The sequence below is a fragment of the Chenopodium quinoa genome, unplaced genomic scaffold (assembly GCF_001683475.1).
Source record: "Chenopodium quinoa cultivar QQ74 unplaced genomic scaffold, ASM168347v1, whole genome shotgun sequence".
Classification (NCBI taxonomy): domain Eukaryota; kingdom Viridiplantae; phylum Streptophyta; class Magnoliopsida; order Caryophyllales; family Amaranthaceae; genus Chenopodium; species Chenopodium quinoa.
The window spans coordinates 1-18,799 of record NW_018743758.1 but is presented as its reverse complement, the minus strand read 5'-3'; the positions used below and the strand labels follow the sequence as shown (position 1 = coordinate 18,799).

At 35.6% G+C, this 18,799-nt stretch overlaps 1 protein-coding gene across 1 annotated transcript; it reads left to right on the top strand.

Moving 5' to 3' along the window:
- Positions 1–495: 495 nt before the first annotated feature.
- On the top strand, positions 496–4,157 carry LOC110684727. Its single transcript, XM_021861169.1, has 4 exons — positions 496–633; positions 2,474–2,947; positions 3,037–3,325; positions 3,778–4,157. Exons 1-4 carry the CDS (start codon positions 496–498, stop codon positions 4,155–4,157), a joined length of 1,281 nt encoding a protein of 426 aa, XP_021716861.1.
- The last annotated feature ends 14,642 nt before the right edge of the window (positions 4,158–18,799 follow it).

Here is an 18,799-nt window from a genome sequence, read left to right as displayed (position 1 = left end):
TAGATGTTTATCTTGCGCCCCTTGTTGATGATTTGAGAAAGATGTGGGACGAAGGGGTTTCTATTTTTGATGCTCATAAGAATGAGATGTTCACATTGCGTGCAGCTCTTATGTGGACCGTTAATGATTTTCTTGCGTATGGCAACTTGTCCGGGTATAAGAACAAAGGGAAAAAATCATGCCCCATTTGTATTGATGGTACGCCAAGCAGGCGCCTTGATCATTCTCACAAAGTGGTGTACTTGCGCACCCGAAGGTTACTCAGGCGCGATCACCCGTACCGTAGGCAGAAAAAGGCTTTCGATGGGACAGTGGAAGAGGGGACTGCTCCTAGGGTTGACTGGTGAAGAGGTTTACGCTCGAGTAAAGGGTGTACGAACAGTCTTTGGGAAATCAGAAAAAGCGGCGGAGTCAACTGCTCTCTTTAAAAAAGAATCAATCTTTTGGTTGCTCCCGTACGGGAAAGAACATGACGTTAGGCACTGTCTTGATGTAATGCATATAGAGAAGAATGGTTGTGATGTTCTTATGGGAATGCTGATGAATATTCAAAGCAAGACAAAGGACGGAAAGGGTGCACGGGACGATTTGAAAAAGATGGGGGTTCGTCCAAAATTTTGGGTTCAGCAAAGGGTTAGTAAGGGAAAGGAACAGGAAAAGGAAAATGAATTGAGTTCGAAAACATAAAAAGGGGAAGAGCAAGGGAAAGGGAAAGGCCACGGATGCGTCGAAGAAGAAAAATGAGGGAAAAGCCAAGGAGGGCAAGGCCTATTTACCTCCGGCTTGCTACACATTGTCAAGGGTAGAAAAACGGATGTTTTGTGCATGTCTGTATGGAATTAAGGTTCCATCAGGGTACGCATCTAACATGAAGAGATTTGTATCCTTAAATGGAGAATTGAAGCTGACAAGTATGAAATCCCATGATTGTCATGTTCTGATGCAAGTTTTCCTACCAATTGCAATACGTGGTATTTTATCAAAGCACATGCGGGTAGCTATTACAAGCCTCTGTTCGTTTTTCAATACAATATGCAGCAAAGTGCTTGATCCTTGTACACTTGATGCTTTACAGGCGGATGTGGTTGTGACTTTGTGCAAATTTGAGATGTACTTCCCACCCTCGTTTTTCGACATAATGGTGCATTTGATTCTTCATTTGGTGCGTGAGATTAAGTTATGCGGTCCAGTGTTCATGCGGTGGTGCTATCCTTTTGAAAGACATATGGATACATTGCAAGATAAAGTCAGGAATCGGGCTCACCCGGAAGGAAGTATGATTCAAGGGACCGTGGCTGAGGAGGTCGGTAATTTTGTGGCCGACTATATAGCCGTTGCTAAACCTATTGGTATTCCTACTTCTCGACACGAAGGGAGACTTGATGGTCATGGCACAATCGGGTCGAAACGAATGTCGCCTGATCAAGATAAGTTCTTACAAGCGCACCTATATGTGTTGCACCATGTTGCAGATGTTCACCCATATTTAGACGAGCACATGGCTAGTTTGCGTGATGAATTTCCATCGAAAGGTGAACGGGCACTTATGCATTTGCATAATAAGAAGTTTGTGAGCTGGTTTCGTGATCGAGTGATGGGTGGAAAGTATGAGAATGTCACAGATACAGTAAGATGGCTTGCTTATGGTCCTAGGGATGACGTTCGCTCATTTGAGGGATATGACATAAATGGGTACACATTTTGGACTGAGCATCAGGATTTGAAATCATCCTTGACCCAAAACAGTGGTGTAACTCTTGTGGCATCGTCAAGGGAGTTTGCAAGTGCTAAGGATAAATCACCTGTTGATGCAGAGTTGTCATACTACGGTCGAATTCAAGAAATATGGGAGCTTGATTATTGTGACTTCACGATTGCTCTTTTCCGGTGTAAGTGGGTTGATAATAACAGGCGTAACGTCAAACATGATGACTTTACTCTTGTAGATCTTGGCCACCTGAATGATAGTGCTGAACCATTCATCCTTGCATCTCAAGCCAAGCAAGTGTTTTACGTAAGTGATCCAGCCGACTCAAAATGGTCTATTGTGCTAGCCGGCAAAAGAAGAATCCTTGGCGTTGGAGATGTCGAGGATGAGGAAGAATATGATGCGTTTGATGACTCAGCACCTTTCACTGTTCCTAGACCTATTGTACCAAATGAGATAGACGACCAAGCCAATTACATGCGATCAGACCACGACGAAGGAATATTAGATTGAGGTACTATTTTTTGTTAGTTTGAAATTGTAGGCGTCGAACGTATTATTAAATCACATTTTTAGGTGAAAATGAATGAAATTGCTAACTTACTTGCCCATTTTTCTTATTTTCTTTTAAATGAATGAAGTAACTTAGTTCCCCATTTTCTATGTTAATTTGTATTATAATTCAGCAATTTATATTTGATTATAAATTTACCTTATAAATTTATTTATATTACAACTAATAACATGTTATGTTTGTAATGACAGGTTTTACATCTCATGGCGGATGATCACTACCGTATTGGAGTGGAGGATGTAGAGGATGATGATGATGATTCATCTGGGGTTGGGGACGAGTTGTATGATGTGAACAAGGAGCCTAATTTGGGTGAGGCAGAAGATCAGGCTCAAGATGTTTTGGATCGTATGCTTGATGAGTTTGAAATTGCAGCTGAACAAGCGCCTCCTATCGAGAATGCAATGTCTGAGTCGTTCGGCGAGGACCAAAGTGGAGGGGGGGTGAAGGGACCAGCGCAGAAAAAGCTGAGGGGTCCGACTACAAGTTTCAAGAAACCTGTCGGTCCAATGGTCTTGGAGTATGACAGGGTAGGACAACCTACAGGCAAATGGCGTCGTCAGTATGCTGTTCAAGTTGGGATTTGTGCGCGCAAAATCCCCATTACTCTTCGTTTGAGCGACGTACCTATTGGCTTGATAGACACGTTTTGGAATGATACACGGGTAAGTGATTTGTTTCCACATTTGTAAATTCCTTCACTTTATTGTTATTTAATGGGCAAACTAATAATGACTGTTATTTGTGCTTGCAGAGTCTATTTAACATTCCAAATGAGTACGCCAAGCGAAGGGTGTTTGAATCCTTACTTGCGACAAGATTCAGAGGGTTCAAGACCACCTTAGTTCGTCGGTTTATCACAAAGAAGCTTGTGAGAAAACCAAAGAACAAGAAAGAAGGTGGCATGGATGAAGAAGTCATCGATGAAGAGAAACTCCCATGGCAAATATGGCCTAGTGTATCAAAGGAAGATTGGGATGCTTTCGTTCTTCAAAAAAGCAAAAAAGAAGCAATTGTAAGTTCAAGTAACTCTGATGACAATTGTAAAATATATTTAATATTTTGGTAGTTTTGAAACTAATATGTCTAAATATGTAGGAAATAAGAGAGTAGAATTCCAAGAATGCATTGCAGAAGCAATACTACCATCGTATGAGGTGTATGACGTATGATGAATGGAGGGAGACATGGGTGAGTGAGGGAGTATACCCCACTTCGCTACTAGGGTCCTCCACTGTGCCCTCTGACTCCACGACCAGTACTTTGGTGAGTCGTGCTGGAGATTTCTTCTGTTCTTTGCATTCTCGTGACAAGAAAACCGGAAAATGGTCCATCAAGGCTCCGGAAACAAAAGAAATGGCAGATAAACTTGTAAGCAACTATGAATTGTGAACTGCATGAATCTGTTGTGTATATATCACTTTACATAAACACTAACTTGATGTTGCCTTTTTGCTTTTGCTACAGCTTGAGTACACTGGAGAGCTTGTTGAAGGCAAGCTCGTCCCAACAGTGGAGAAGGACCCTTTCACCTTGGCTTTAGGAAAGCCCTACCATCCAGGACGTGTATTGGGTGCGGGGGGGAGCTTGCTAGGATGGGAGAAGGTGATGGGTCCAGAATATACCAAATCAGGGAGATCCCGGGCAAGTGTGAACTCACCGGTCAACTTGGATGCTACGGTGGCATCAATTAAGGAACAAGTGCGCAACGAGATGCGAGAAGATTTCAATGCATGGGCAAAGCAAATGAACTTGCCGAGCTTGCCTTTCTCCTCGACTACAACGGTCGACTCTTATAGTTACCCACGAAAACAAGGAGAAGATGAGATACATGCAGACGAGGAGGTACATGATTACGTGATTTCTAATCTATAAGTATTTTGACTTGTTGAGTTATGTGGGTTCTAATTAGCCTCGCACTATCAATACATTGTTGTAGGTTGGTAATCCTGCACATGCGTACTTGAGGGAGCTTGAAAATCCAACACCACATGACTTTCCGGTTCTACAGGTGAGTTGTGTAGTTATTTATTTGGATGGTGATATTGGTTCTTTGATTCAGCTGTGAATTTGTGAAGTTTGTTGTGTTGTGCGGTTTTTGCGTTGTTTTGTGTTGTATGTTGTTGCGGTTGAGTTGCTAATGATGTGTTGCTATTGAACTACTGTTGGTGTTGTGTGTTGCTGTTGTTTATAAAAATGGTAGCAGTGAAAATGGCCTTACTCGGGCCATTTTGGTTGAAAATGCGTTCTAAAACCCCTTAATTGCTATTTTCTTGTAATTTCAAGCCTTAGTCACCAATAACTAAGTGATAAAGACATGTTATGACTAATTATGAGTTCAATAGACAAGAAATGTAGGAAATAGGCATCCTAGTAGTCAAAATGGCCTTACTCTGGCCATTTTGGTTGAAAATGCGTTCTAAAACCCCTTAATTGCTATTTTCTTGTAATATCAAGCCTTTGTCACCTATAAATAAGTGATAAAGACATGTTATGAGTATTTATGAGTTCACTAGACAAGAAATGTAGTAAATAGGCATCCTAGCAGTCAAAATGGCCTTAATCGGGCCATTTTGGTTGAAAATGCGTTCTACAACCCCTTAATTGCTATTTTCTTGTAATTTCAAGCCTTATCCACCTATAAATAAGTGATAAAGACATGTTATGACTATTTATGAGTTCACTAGACAAGAAATGTAGGAAATAGGCATCCTAGTAGTGAAAATGGCCTTACTCGGGCCTTTTTGGTTGAAAATGCGTTCTAAAACCCCTTAATTGCTATTTTCTTTTAATTTCAAGCCTTAGTCACCAATAACTAAGTGATAAAGACATGTTATGACTATTTATAAGTGCACCAGTGCACAGCACACTATTGCACAGCACACCGGTGCACAGCAGAGCACACTAGTGCACAAGGCAACACTGCACCACTGCATAGCACAGCAGCTGGCACAGCAATGCACCACCAGTGCACAGCAGCTGGCACAGCAATGCACCACCAGTGCACAGCAGCTGGCACAGCAATGCACCACCAGTGCACAGCAGCTGGCACAGCAATGCACCACCAGTGCACAGCAGCTGGCACAACAGTGCACCACTGCACAACACAGCAGCTGGCACAGCAGTGCACCACCAGTTCACAGCAGCTGGCACAGCAGTGCACCACCAGTGCACAGCAGCTGGCACAGCAGTGCACCACCAGTGCACAGCAGCTGGCAGCAGTGCACCAGTGCAGCAGGCAGCAGTGCTGTGTTGCTGTTTTTGCGTTGCTGCTGTTTTTGCATTGTTGTTGCTGTTTTTACTGTGCTATTGCTGTTTTTTTTTTGTTTTTTTTAACTTTTTTTTTTGTTTTGATTTTCTTTGTTTAACTTGGTTCTAACAACTGATCTTCGGTGTAGGAAGAGACCCGTTGTTAACTTCTTCACCCGGGCGATTCATACAGTGGAGCTTTGAATTTGGTTGCGTATGGAAGTGCTCAACCGGCCGAACAAGTTACGGTCCATTTGCGACCGCTTCGGCCAGAGCACTATTCGGTTGGGATCAATTCTGTGGTGGCCGGATTCGAGGACATCCTAATACCTGTGCCCATAGAGGAGGATGAGTTCACTACACTTTGGGCAACCAAAGGTAGTTTTGTGCAATGGCCATGTGCTTGGATACGGTTTACAACCCAGGTAATTTACATTTAGAGTTCACGCTTTACTCTATACCCGATTTTAATCCCAAGTGTTGGAAGAAATTCTTTTTTAACCATTTGTGTCCTTTAATTTGTCTTATTAGCCATCGAGGAAAAGCCTAACTTCAAAGAAGAGGGTGGAGGGGCAAAAGAGCATTGATCGACCGATGTCAAAGAAGAGGAGTGAACATGGGTCGATGAGTGGAAAAGCGTCGAACAAGAGCTCTTCGCGAAGTTCAACTATGCAAGCTACTCCACTAGTTGAAGACACGATGCTTCAATCGCTCTCTAAGGAGTTAACTTATCTGCACAACCGTGTTTGTGTGTTGCCTAGTGATAGCCCCATTCAAGTTCCACTACCTAAGGAAAAGTTCCACTACGATGATGATGCAATGGCATGGCTATTCAAAGAAGATGTGAAGGAATTTCTAAGTGGTGCAATGCTTAACATTTCCCTCATTCAAATATGCATCAGATAATTCAACTAGTACTCAATTTATGTTATTCAGTTTAGTGGTGATTGTCATTTGGTTTTCGATTAACATTCTATTATCATGCATGCAGAGCACTCCAGGAGCAAATATAGGAGCTTGAATCTCCGTGTCAAATTGGGTGGTTATGCCCTGAGCAGATGTCCACTGCTAGAATCTTAGGCAACTCTGCTGACGTGTTGTACTATGCTGAACGGGCTATCAGGGAATCAGTGGCTGCGAGAGACAAGTTTATATTCGTCCCATATTATGAGGAGTACGTCTGATTATGATAGTCAAATTCATTTGTTTTCCCAGTTTATATGCTGTACTAGGCTAAATATTGATTTGTTTGTCTCGTGTGTAGTTATCATTGGACCCTATTGGTGATTTGTGTTTCCAGTAACAAAATCTTCTTCTTTGATTCTGCTCGGTTACCTCAACCAAGAAAGCGCCTCGTGAGGTCCATACTGCAAAAATAAATATCTTGTTTGTTTCAATTCTTGTTATTGATTATCATAACCTAACTCATATGTATTAATTATACTAATCAAATTTGAACTTACTTTTGTATGTAGTGTGATGAAGAAGATAAATCCTCGAGCTCCTCGAGGTCCTACATGGAAAGCACCCAAGGTAATGCCACATGATGTTGTGATATTCTAAATATACAATGCGTAAGATGTGGCTAATTTGCTATGCATTGTGATTCATGTGCTTTGTTCCTCATGCTAGTGCGCACAACAAGAAAACGGAGTTGATTGTGGCCTATACGTGATGAGATTCATGTATGACATAGTGATGAGTCATTGTACAGACACACAACAACTTGAAGAGGTATGCCATTTTGGTTGAAATTGCGTTCTAAAACCCCTTAATTGCTATTTTCTTGTAATTTCAAGCCTTAGTCACCAATATCTAAGTTATAAAGACATGTTATGACTAATTATGAGTTCACTAGACAAGAAATGTAGGAAATAGGCATCCTAGTAGTCAAAATGGCCTTACTCGGGCCATTTTGGTTGAAAATGCGTTCTAAAACCCCCTTAATTGCTATTTTCTTGTAATTTCAAGCCTTGGCCACCTATAAATTAGTGATAAAGACATGTTATGGCTATTTATGAGTTCACTAGACAAGAAATGTAGGAAATAGGCATCCTAGTAGTCAAAATGGCCTTACTCGGGCCATTTTGGTTGAAAATGCGTTCTACAACCCCCTTAATTTCTATTTTCTTGTAATTTCAAGCCTTGGCCACCTATAAATAAGTGATAAAGACATGTTATGACTATTAATGAGTTCACTAGATCAAGAAATGTAGGAAATAGGCATCCTAGTAGTCAAAATGACCTTAATCGGGCCATTTTGGTTGAAAATGCGTTCTACAACCCCTTAATTGCTATTTTCTTGTAATTTCAAGCCTTGGCCACCTATAAATAAGTGATAAAGACATGTTATGACTATTTATGAGTTAACTTGACAAGAAATGTAGGAAATAGGCATCCTAGTAGTCAAAATGGCCTTACTCGGGCCATTTTGGTTGAAAATGCGTTTTAAAACCCCTTAATTGCTATTTTCTTGTAATTTCAAGCCTTGGCCACCTATAACTAAGTGATAGAGACATGTTACGATTATTTATGAGTTCACTCCTACTAACTTACGTTTTGTGTATGTATTCCAAGTTTTGCCAGGGACAAACGGGAAATCCGTTCACGAGCGAGGAACTCAATGTAATTCGAGACATGTTGGCGGCCTACATCACATTTAATTTGTAAATATCATTTATTTCTGTTTTAACTAGCTTAGTGTACTACATTATTACTAATCATATTTGTTTTTTTGTAGTTATGACACATTTTCCTAATTAATATCATATTTTGGGATTGTTATCAATATTTATGTCCTTGTTATTATTTTCAATTATTATTATTAATATATTAATAATATTAATTATTATTAATATTATAATAATAATTATTATTATTAATATTATAATAATAATTATTATTATTATTATTAATATTATAATAAAAATAGTAATTGTTAGATCTTCCCCTGCTAGATTGCAAAAGTTTCGAAATTGTGTTAATCAAGAACAAATTGAATCCAAACGTCAACTTTGTTTGGATGTTGAAACTAGGTGGAACTCCACTTATTTGATGTTACAATATGCTATGGTATATCGAAAAGCTTTTGATTTGTTGGAAAATTTTGATGGTGGTAAATTTCTTGTTGAATTAACAAAACTCTCTAGTGTTCCTAATGATAACGATTGGAATCGTGTTGCTTCTTTGCTTACCTTTCTTAAGATATTTTATTATGCCACTTTGAGACTTTCTGGAAATTTGTATGCTACTACCATTGTGTATTTGCTTGAACTTGTGACAATTGGAAGATAATTAAAAAAAAGTGTGAAAGTGTTGATAGTGGTGAGATGTCAATGGCTCATGGGATGAAGAAAATGCATGAAAAATATTGGGATAATGTGGACAACATTAACTTGATGTTGTATGTTGCTGTTGGGCTTGATCCTAGACGGAAAATGCATTATGTGAAATGGGCTATTAATGATCAATATGACTTTGTGAAGGCTGCAAAATTGCATGATATGGTCATGAATACTTTGACTACGTTGTATAAACATTACGCTTCTTTACAAAGTCAAAATGTGCCAAATGTTTCTGAAATATTGATTTGATGAGTTCAAGAGACTTGGAAACTTGTAATGATTGGCATGATGTGGCATATTATGAGATTGAAAGGGATATTGATGGACAAACGGTTTTTTTGATAAAAAAAAATAGTGATTTAGACAAGTACTTAATGGATGATAGAGAGCCTATCACGGATTAGAATTTTGATGCTTTGGGATGGTGGAAAAAAGGGGTGGAGAGATATCCTATTGTTGGTCTTATGGATAGGGATGTATTAGCCATTTCAGTTTCTACGGTTGAATTCGAATCTGCGTTTAGCACTGGTGGGAGAGTATTTGATGTGTTTCGTAGTTCTCTTTCCTCACATATGGTTGAAGCTTTGATATGTGCACAAGATTGGATGCGTACTACACGTGATCTACTTATGATTGAAGAAAGTATTGATGATACTCAACAAATTAAAGAGGGTAATACTTTTTTTAATATCTATTATTATTTAAGTTGCAATTTGCAAAATGTTTCTGTTTTTATTCTATTTTAGTTTCTGCAACTATTTGTATGTATTTATTGTATAACTTACTATTTCTTTTAATGTAGAGTTGTCTTCTCTTGTTGAGCCTCCCTCGATTTCCGTCGTCGATGATTATTTTTAGAATTAGAGGTAATACTATTTTATTTTATTTTTAATGTTATTGTTTTTGCATTTTTTTTACTTTTATTGTGTTATATTTTCTGCATTTTATTGTTTATATTAATTGTAAAATTTGATTTTTTTTTTTTGTAGACTTGTCGACTTGTCATCTCTTCTTGAGACACACAATAAAACTGATTATTATATGCATTACTATTCCTAGCTAATAAGCTAGCTATTACCTATTAGTAGGTGCCCCAAGTGATAGATCGATGCCCAGGTTCAATTCTTCGATTATTGTGTAATTATGTTGTCCTGCTGGGTTATAAATGAATTGATTATATGTCCGAATTAAATCTTCTAATATTTGACCATGTAGCATGTATAGTGTTGAATGATCGACCTATATTACTCCTATGAAAATTTCTCTATCATAAGATAGACTTACAGTACAATATATTTTGCATGGTAATCCTTTTCGTTAGATATTATCTTCCGCTTTAAGAAAAATAACTAATAATTAGCTTGTATACACACAATAAAACCCCGTCCATTATCCAAGTAATTAAAACTTGTATATATAGTACTATAACACCCGTTCACCCATCATGTTATAAAGGTACCATAATATATATACTTGAAGTCGCTTGAAAAAGTATACTTCCTGTAAATTATGTAGTAGTACCATACACATCAATTAGAAATGGTTGTCCCATTATTTAAATTAATTATGCACTCCCTTCTCGGCATTATTTTTAACCATTTCTCTAGACTCTAGATAGTATCCACTAGTTTATTACTATAGGGTTTGGGGAACAAATGATGCTTGAAAAGATTTTAATTTAGATATAATAAAGTGTTGATTTGGTAATTAACACTTACTATCTTCCAATCCATATTGTTGATTATTATGTTATTGCGTCCCTATAAAAAAACAAACACCGAATATAGATAGTTTGCTTTAACTGGCTAAGTTAAATCTTTCAAAAATACGTAAATTTTGACAATTTGAAAATCTCTGACGGTTGTAAATTAGTTTTAAGAACATTTTACATTTGCTCCACTTATGCTCAATGCTGTTAGGATCCAAATCCTATTTTGAATCGAAAGGGATGATATGATCAGTTCGGTAAAATCGGATCGTATAATTATAAGATCCTACAAAACCTCGTTAAAGGGGTGATTTTCGATGGTTTGGAAAGCCATCGAAAATTTGTGATTGTCGTAAACCACTACCGGTGACTGGTGGTTTAATTTCATCAATATATTGAACCATTTCTCTAGCTAGTAACCCATTCACTTATTATATGTTTGCATACACTATCTTATTCATTCTTTTTATCTTTCAAGTTTAATCTAGCTTTGTTAAAGCTGCTCTAGACGTTTTATTTCTTGTATATGACAATAATTCAGTTTCAATATATTATTATTATTATTATTATATTATTGTTATTATTGTTACTCCGTATTATTGTTAACTCAAGTTGAATATTTTTACGGTTTCATTTAATAATGAAATGTAGCTGGCAAATGTAGCAAACAAAAGAAACTGAAGTTGCATTTATTATTGACTTTATTCTTTAACAGTACACGTTCATTTTCAACATATCTTTCATTATACAATTAATGTAGCCGTTGCAGCAAAATAGATTAACTTCCATTAGAAACAAAAAAAAGACTTCACAACAAATCATATAAATGGGCTAAAATTTGCCAAACTTTTTTCACACACAGAAGTATACTTTCTTTGAAAAAAAAAAAAATCAAAAGAAAATTAATTAGTCATTTGTATTAAGGAAAAGGCCTGATGCTTTTTATATTTACAAGATTGTTTATGTAATATTAACGACTTTTTTATTTTGAAAGAATTAGTATTGATGACTTAATATCGACATACTTATAATAAAAATATATAGTTTATCTTGTTTTATTTTTATATGTGACAATATTAATTTCATTTGTTTTTATTGCTTTATTTGTACACTTGTATTCATAGTAATAAAAAAAAATGTCTTGCTATCTTATCTTCTTCCTCCCAAAAAAAAAAAAAATCAAAAGAAAATTTCTCAATATATATCTGTTAGTGGTCATATATAAACAACATTTTGGGTTTATCAAGTCGTGCACGATATTATATAGATGACATGGTTCAGGTTGTGAATAGATATAGATTTATGTGAGTTGAATTGGTAATGCGCTTATTGTAGCATAGGTTTGCTCATATTCAGTTAAATTTTATTTAAAGACTTTATATCGTTTTTACACAATTGAAAGTTTCAATATAAAAAATTGTTTGCTTGATTAATTAGTGGACAATATTGATTATTACCATTATTAAATTGATAATTTAAGACTAAAACCTGACTTATATCACTAGGTTGTTAATAAGTTTATTTATGAATTTAGTACGAGTTGATATAAATCATGTAATATAATAAATTGTTATAAGTTATTGTAGTCTATAACTACGAAGTGTGTACCTCACTTTAGATTACATTATAGCTTATGAGACCATAAAATTGCATGGTTACGTACTTTATATACTCATTTCTTTTTTTTAATCTTTTTTTTTTTTTTGGAAAATATATTTTTATACTCTTTAATCTTTATGAACTTACTATAACTTTGTCTATATAAATGACTAAATGAAACCTAAACAGCAGAGTAGCAGACATTGGCAAAGCCAAATTTTTTAAAATGATAGGGCACCATACTGTCCGAAAATACTTCATTAAACCCCTAAATTCTGTCTTTTTAAGCTATTTAATTAAAAAAAAAAAAAGAACCAAGTCACAACTACGTATCACGAGTGTTCTTAATATCAAGATTCAAATTTATTTTACGTAGTATATATTTAAAAATCTATCAAATATTACCCCGGCCTATTCAAGACTTTAAGCAATAACTCAATTTTAAAATATTCTGCTTATTGGTTCGGAAATCACTAAACACATTATTCGTCCTCCTTCATCTATATAACACGTCCTCCTTCATCCTAAAAAGACAGAGAAAGATAAAAACAAAATTCCTTTCTCACAAAAATGATGCTTCACTACATACCATTATTCTTTGAGCATTGTTCGAAAGTGTTCTCAATCTAATTCTTTATCGTACACCAAGAGTTAGAGTCATGTATCCCTAGAGGTCGATTGCTACGAGTCTATATGTGCAGTATGAGGCAAAGTCGATTTTAGGGCAGTGATGATGCTATGTCACGCTACGACATTATTAAATCAGATTAGTTTGTTTTAATCCTTATTGCTATTAGTCGTATTTCCTACAATTTAAAGTCGGATTTATAAATTCGTCTATTGTGGCTAATGGTGATACTTGTTTGTGGTATAAAGGACTATATGTTATCAAGTTTATGTTTGTATATACTTAACTTAGTCATATTTCCTACAATATAAAACCATGGATCGTGCATGGTATTTTCAGTGTGAGGAGAATATATGTTGCATAATATAATTCCAAGTTATTTAATCTATATTAAGAAATTGTATATAACCTTCTCGTACATGTTTAATGGCGGATCCAGGAATTTAAGGCTGTTGGGCCACCGTCACTTATCGACCGTCACCCATCGACCGCATACCCATTGATCTAGGAGGTAGATCTTTGTTGAGGATGATTTTGTGATATAGGAGAATTTTAATGAGGAAGAAGTTGCATTTTGGACTAAAGAAACTAGCTTGTTATAAATTACATGTCTTTTTTCTTTTTCGTTATGAAAATTAAGTCACAATTTCAATTAGATTACACAATCCTATATTGTCAAAAATACCCAAGTTAAGTATATAAAACCATAAACTTGATAATGAATTCACCAAAACATATAAAAAAAAAGAAAAAAAAACAACAACATAACATGATTATGATATAATAAATAAATTATATACTCAATTTAGCAAGCAATTCAATTATCACTATGTTTGGTTTAAATTCAACAATTATCAATTTAGCAAACAATCAAAATGCCCATTATAATTGTAATACCCCGTATCTTGCCCAAGGTAGAGAATAACCAAAGGTAAACTCTCTCTCTATCTCCTCTCTCCTTTAATTTTCCTCCTCCACTTTCGTTTTAATTTCACACACATCACCCCACACACACACCTCCACCACGGTGACAGTTGCCACCACCACCACAGTCGGCAGTCGCCGCTAGCAAAGTGCGGCAGCCGCAATCGCCAGCATAGGGCCGGCAGCAGGAGCAGCGTTGGAGGTGGCGCTAGCCAACCTCCCCTTCCCCCCTTTTTATTCGTGTGTTTTCAAAAAAAAAATTCTTTTGTTTTACAATTATTCAAGCTTTAATTCAATTATTGTTTTTGGGTTGTGTGATGATTTTTATGATGTTTGAATATAATTATTATGTATATAATTTTCATATTCGGTTTTTGAATTAATAATCCCCAAATTGAAAACCCTAGGTTTCTAAATTAATGTGTGTTGATGAAAATTGATTGTAGGTGATTGAAACTAATAAATTAGATGTTTTAACATAATTACATTAATTTTACATGGTTTTATGAAGCTGGAATTTTTATATAAAGGCTATAATTATGTTTCTTAAAAGGATTTTTAATTACCCATTTATTGAGAATAAATTAAAAGTAAGGGTTTAAAATTAATTTTCAACTTATTTTAGAGGGTTTCTGAGTGATTTATGGAGTGTATATATTGCTGAAAATATATATTGAACAGGTATTAATGTCTCTTTGTAATTTTGGGTTGTAGGAGATTTCTAAGTGAGTGATTTTGTGTAGGCGTGGTGATTTTGAGATCATATTCAAGGTACGTTCGCGTACTTGGTAATTATTTAAGTGTATAGAAGCATGCTAGGCTTTATTTAATTATTTTCATGGTAGTATCATGATAGGTATTGGTTGGAATTGTGGATTGGATTGATGTTGGTGATTGATTTGTGAAGTATGAATTATTTGTGGTGAATTGATGAGTGAAATTAATTATATTGGCATGTTGAATATGAACTACACTTTTATTATTGGCATGATTGAGAGCATGTTTATTTAAACTAAATGTTTAAGTTGGTTTGGAATATTGAAAGGGAATTTTAACTTGATCAACATACATATTCACCATATTCACCTAACAACTCTGGTTTTAACATGATCAACATATTCACCATATCGGACTCTCTACATAGTGAGTATGAGATCAATACACACTCCATTATTACCGCATGTGGAGGCCATAACATTTAGACTTGTACAACCTTACTAGTTCTTGTCAAACCATACCTTTTAATTACTTCTGCTCTCAAGCATGGAGAAAACCCGATCACTTCTTGACCTTCAACAAGAAAAGTCAAAATGCTGGTTCTCTAGCAGTTACACACATTTCAAGTTCAAAAGATAAGCCAAAGAACACAAGAATTAACAACGATAATTCTAAATCCCCTTTTTCAAACTAAAGGGAACATCACAGGCTTAAATAATTCAACACACATACTATCAAAAGATAGAACAAATAACATCCATGATCAACTAGGAAAAATGCCAATACACATAATCATACATGATTAAACTAAGCACACAAAAAATGGCAGAAATAAGGTACTAGAACTTTAGCAAAGTTAATTAGCACTGTTGCTAATAACTCACAAAAATTCCCATCTCAAAAACACTTACCAACGTGAGTTTAGAAATATCTTACATAAATTTGAGAAGGAACATATCTGATATTGAGCACGATTGACCGCGCATCCCGTCTGCTACCTTGGTACGACACGCAGACTTTCTCAAGATTACCCATTGCATCTGTTAACTAGCACACGACCTCGTTCCAAAGAGAACAATCCTTTGATGCCATGGTCGCAGTACCACAACAGTACGCTCACTTTGATTATTAAAGTTAATTTGATTTCAATGAACAAGCACTGTCCATCATTAATCCATAACAAAAGTAAAGTCTACAAAACCACACGACCGTGTAGAGTAACGTAGACGACCATGAGTATCACAGGGTCATGTAGTACAAGGTACATGACCATGTATCGGATTGTTGTACAATAATGAGTTTTCAACCAAGGAGTTACTCTCACCTACTCGTTCGAACAAATCAACTCGATTAAGTCTGAGATAAAAACTTTTCGGTTGCATTACTAACTCCAACATACTCTACTAGGAAGCTTATCATATCTCAATGGCAATTTGGGATACATACACTTCATTCAAAGTATTGAACACGTACTTGTCTGTTAATTGAAAAGACATAATATACTAGTGTGAGATCTTGTTGGATATTGTATGTTTTATCAATATCTAATTTATATAATTTTTACACATATGAAAATAAAAATAAAATCATTTTAACATGTGTATTAGAGACCGTGAAAAAGTAAAAAAAAAATGCATTAAAATATTAGGCTAAGAGGGAGTATATATAACAGTGGACCCATATTATATAAAGGTACTTAATAGTTGAAGTCGTCACATTCAAGGGGAGTACGTATATAATAATCCATACTTCTTACATGTAAAAAGTACACATTTAAAAGAAACGGCCGTAAATTTCATCAATGCCGTAAATTTCATTAGAAACAACCAATAATAAGAAGATATGAATTGAATATTTGGTGATAGATGAACTATTTTTGCTACTATGTATCTTGTTAAATATCTTAATCGTTGCCATAGTATTAATTAGCCAAAATTAAAGGGATTGAAGTTTGATAATTGAAGAACAAGTGAAGCAGCGTGATTGGAAAAATTTATATTTTTGATCATGTTATTCATGGAAACTGGAGAAGGAGGAGGTGAAGAGATTAGAAAACATTGTAAATTTCACCTAATTGACTGATATGATAGCTAAGTAAATAATGCTAATTGCTAAATAAATTGAGTAATTAACTCTTAGAAAGCTCTTTTGTTGAAATGTAAGTTGGATAAAGAACACGGAGCCAAATCTACAACTAAAGCCCACAAGTTACAAAGTATTAAATTAAACTGATTTTTTTTTATATAATTTTGGGCCTTTTTTGGCGTGGGCCCTAGACTGTCGCACTAAGGGCTGAAACTAGGTTTGCATCTCACAATCTTGAGGTTGTGGGATATATCAAACTAGGGCTGAGCAAAATTATTTGAAGATCCGAAAATCCGATAATCTGATCCCCATCCGATCCGAAAATTATGGAAATCCGATCCGAATATGAATTCAAATCGGATATCTGATCCGGATTTTTAAGATATCGGATATCCAAATTTTGGATTTCAAATATCCGATATCCGAAAAAAAGTCGGATATCAGACATCGGATATCCGATCCGATACCCAAAAAATAGTTGTTTTTCCATTTTTATTTCTCGAATATTCTCTATTTCATAGCCTTTTCACATAAAAAAAGGTTGGAGACTAGAACCCTAATTCCCTAAACAGAAACGCATTTCCAACACACTCCCGCCTCTCTCTTTCTCTCCCCTCTCTCCTCTCAAAGTCTCAAGTCTCTGAGATTTCAGTCATCTCACTCCTAAATCGAGTGCCCTCTTATCAGATTTTAGTCATCTTACTCCCAAATCGACTACGGTGACGGCGTCTTCTCCATTTCTTGGGTCGGTGACATCGTGGCAGAGACAGCTACTCTATCTTCCTCACGGCTTCTTCCTCTTTAATAAGTTTCTTCCTCTTTTTAGTTTGCTCCCTTGTTCATTTTCTCCTCTTTTCTCCCCCTTAGGTCATTTAATGGTGATTTTTTTTTTATTTGATTTCATTTAATGTTGATTTCATTTTCGCCTTCTATTATATTGTTGATTTCAATTCTTTTGTTTATGTATAAATTTCTAATTTCAATTCGTTTTTGTAAGTATAAATATACCCTTGTTTTTCTTCAATTACTGGTTCAATTAGCATGTGTTCATACTGGCAGTATATAGGGCTATAGGTTGATTTGTGTTCAATTAGTGAGTTAGTGATGTTAGTGTTCAATTTTGTGGGTTGATATTTGATTGTTCATTATAATTAGTATGCTTTAATATTTAATTTTTGATAAGTTAATATTCTGCAATTTGTGGGTATTTAAATTCTAAAGTGGTCTAATGTTTGTGTGTAGATAATGGATGATATTACTGCTGAAAGTGCTGCCCCAACTAATCCGTCAAGTGAGGATCCCTAGGTTTCATGTGCTGCTGTTGTCGAGCCTGTTTGAGATCAAAATCCACCACCAACAGTTTCAGCAAAAAGACCTTCAACTGGGACTAGTAATGATGTAGGAGCTGAAAATAAAGGTAAGAAAAAAAGGTCTTGGCTTTGGGATCATTTTGTGTTGATAAAAAAGGTGAGGATAAAAGTTCAAAATGTTTGTATTGTCAAGTTGATGTTTGTGGTGACTCTAAAAGTGGTCAAGTGTTATGAAAAATCATCTTTCAAGGTGTAAGGATTATCCCCCTAATATTTAGCAATCACAAAGGCTTCTTGCTTTTTCTAGTGAGCAAAGTCAACAACATTTAGTAGATAGTATAGGTGACAAAAAAAAAAATGTGAAAAGAAGGGGAAATTAGAATTTTGGAAGTTTAGAAAGGAGGATGGTCGAAAAGCTTTTGCTAAAATGATAATAATGGATCAATTCCCATTTAGGTTTTCTGAGCGTGAGGGTTTTCGCCATTTTATGTCTGCTGTTCAACCAAATTTCATTATTCCCTCTCGTTTCAAAGTTGCAAGAGATTGTATCGTGTGTTTTTGGATGAAAAAATAAATCTGATTAGCAAGTGTTCTTCTCGTATTTGTCTCAATACCGATACATGGACCTCTTGTCAAAATTTGTCTTACATGTGTTTAACAGCCCATTTTATTGATCATAATTGGAACTTGCACAAAAAAAATTAAATTTTTGTCCAATTAGTGACCATACAGGTGAGAGTATTGGTAAATCTGTTGTAAAGTGTTTGCTTGAGTTGGGTATCACCAAGGTAATGACCATTACCGTAGACAATGCAAGTTCAAATGATGTAGGGGTTCAATATTTGAGGAGAAGGTTGCAAAGATGGAAAGATGGGACTATTATAGATGGTAAATTCGTGCATATGTGATGTGTAACCCACCTTCTTAATTTAAGAGTGAGGGAAGGTTTTAAA

Coding starts and splice junctions, on each gene's coding strand:
- LOC110684727 (XM_021861169.1), top strand. CDS start 496: ATGCATATAGAGAAGAATGGTTGTGATGTTCTTATGGGAATGCTGATG. Junction 634..2,473: donor AATTTTGGGTTCAGCAAAGG/GTTAGTAAGGGA, acceptor TTGTAATGACAG/GTTTTACATCTCATGGCGGA. Junction 3,326..3,777: donor AAGTAACTCTGATGACAATT/GTAAAATATATT, acceptor AGCTTGTTGAAG/GCAAGCTCGTCCCAACAGTG.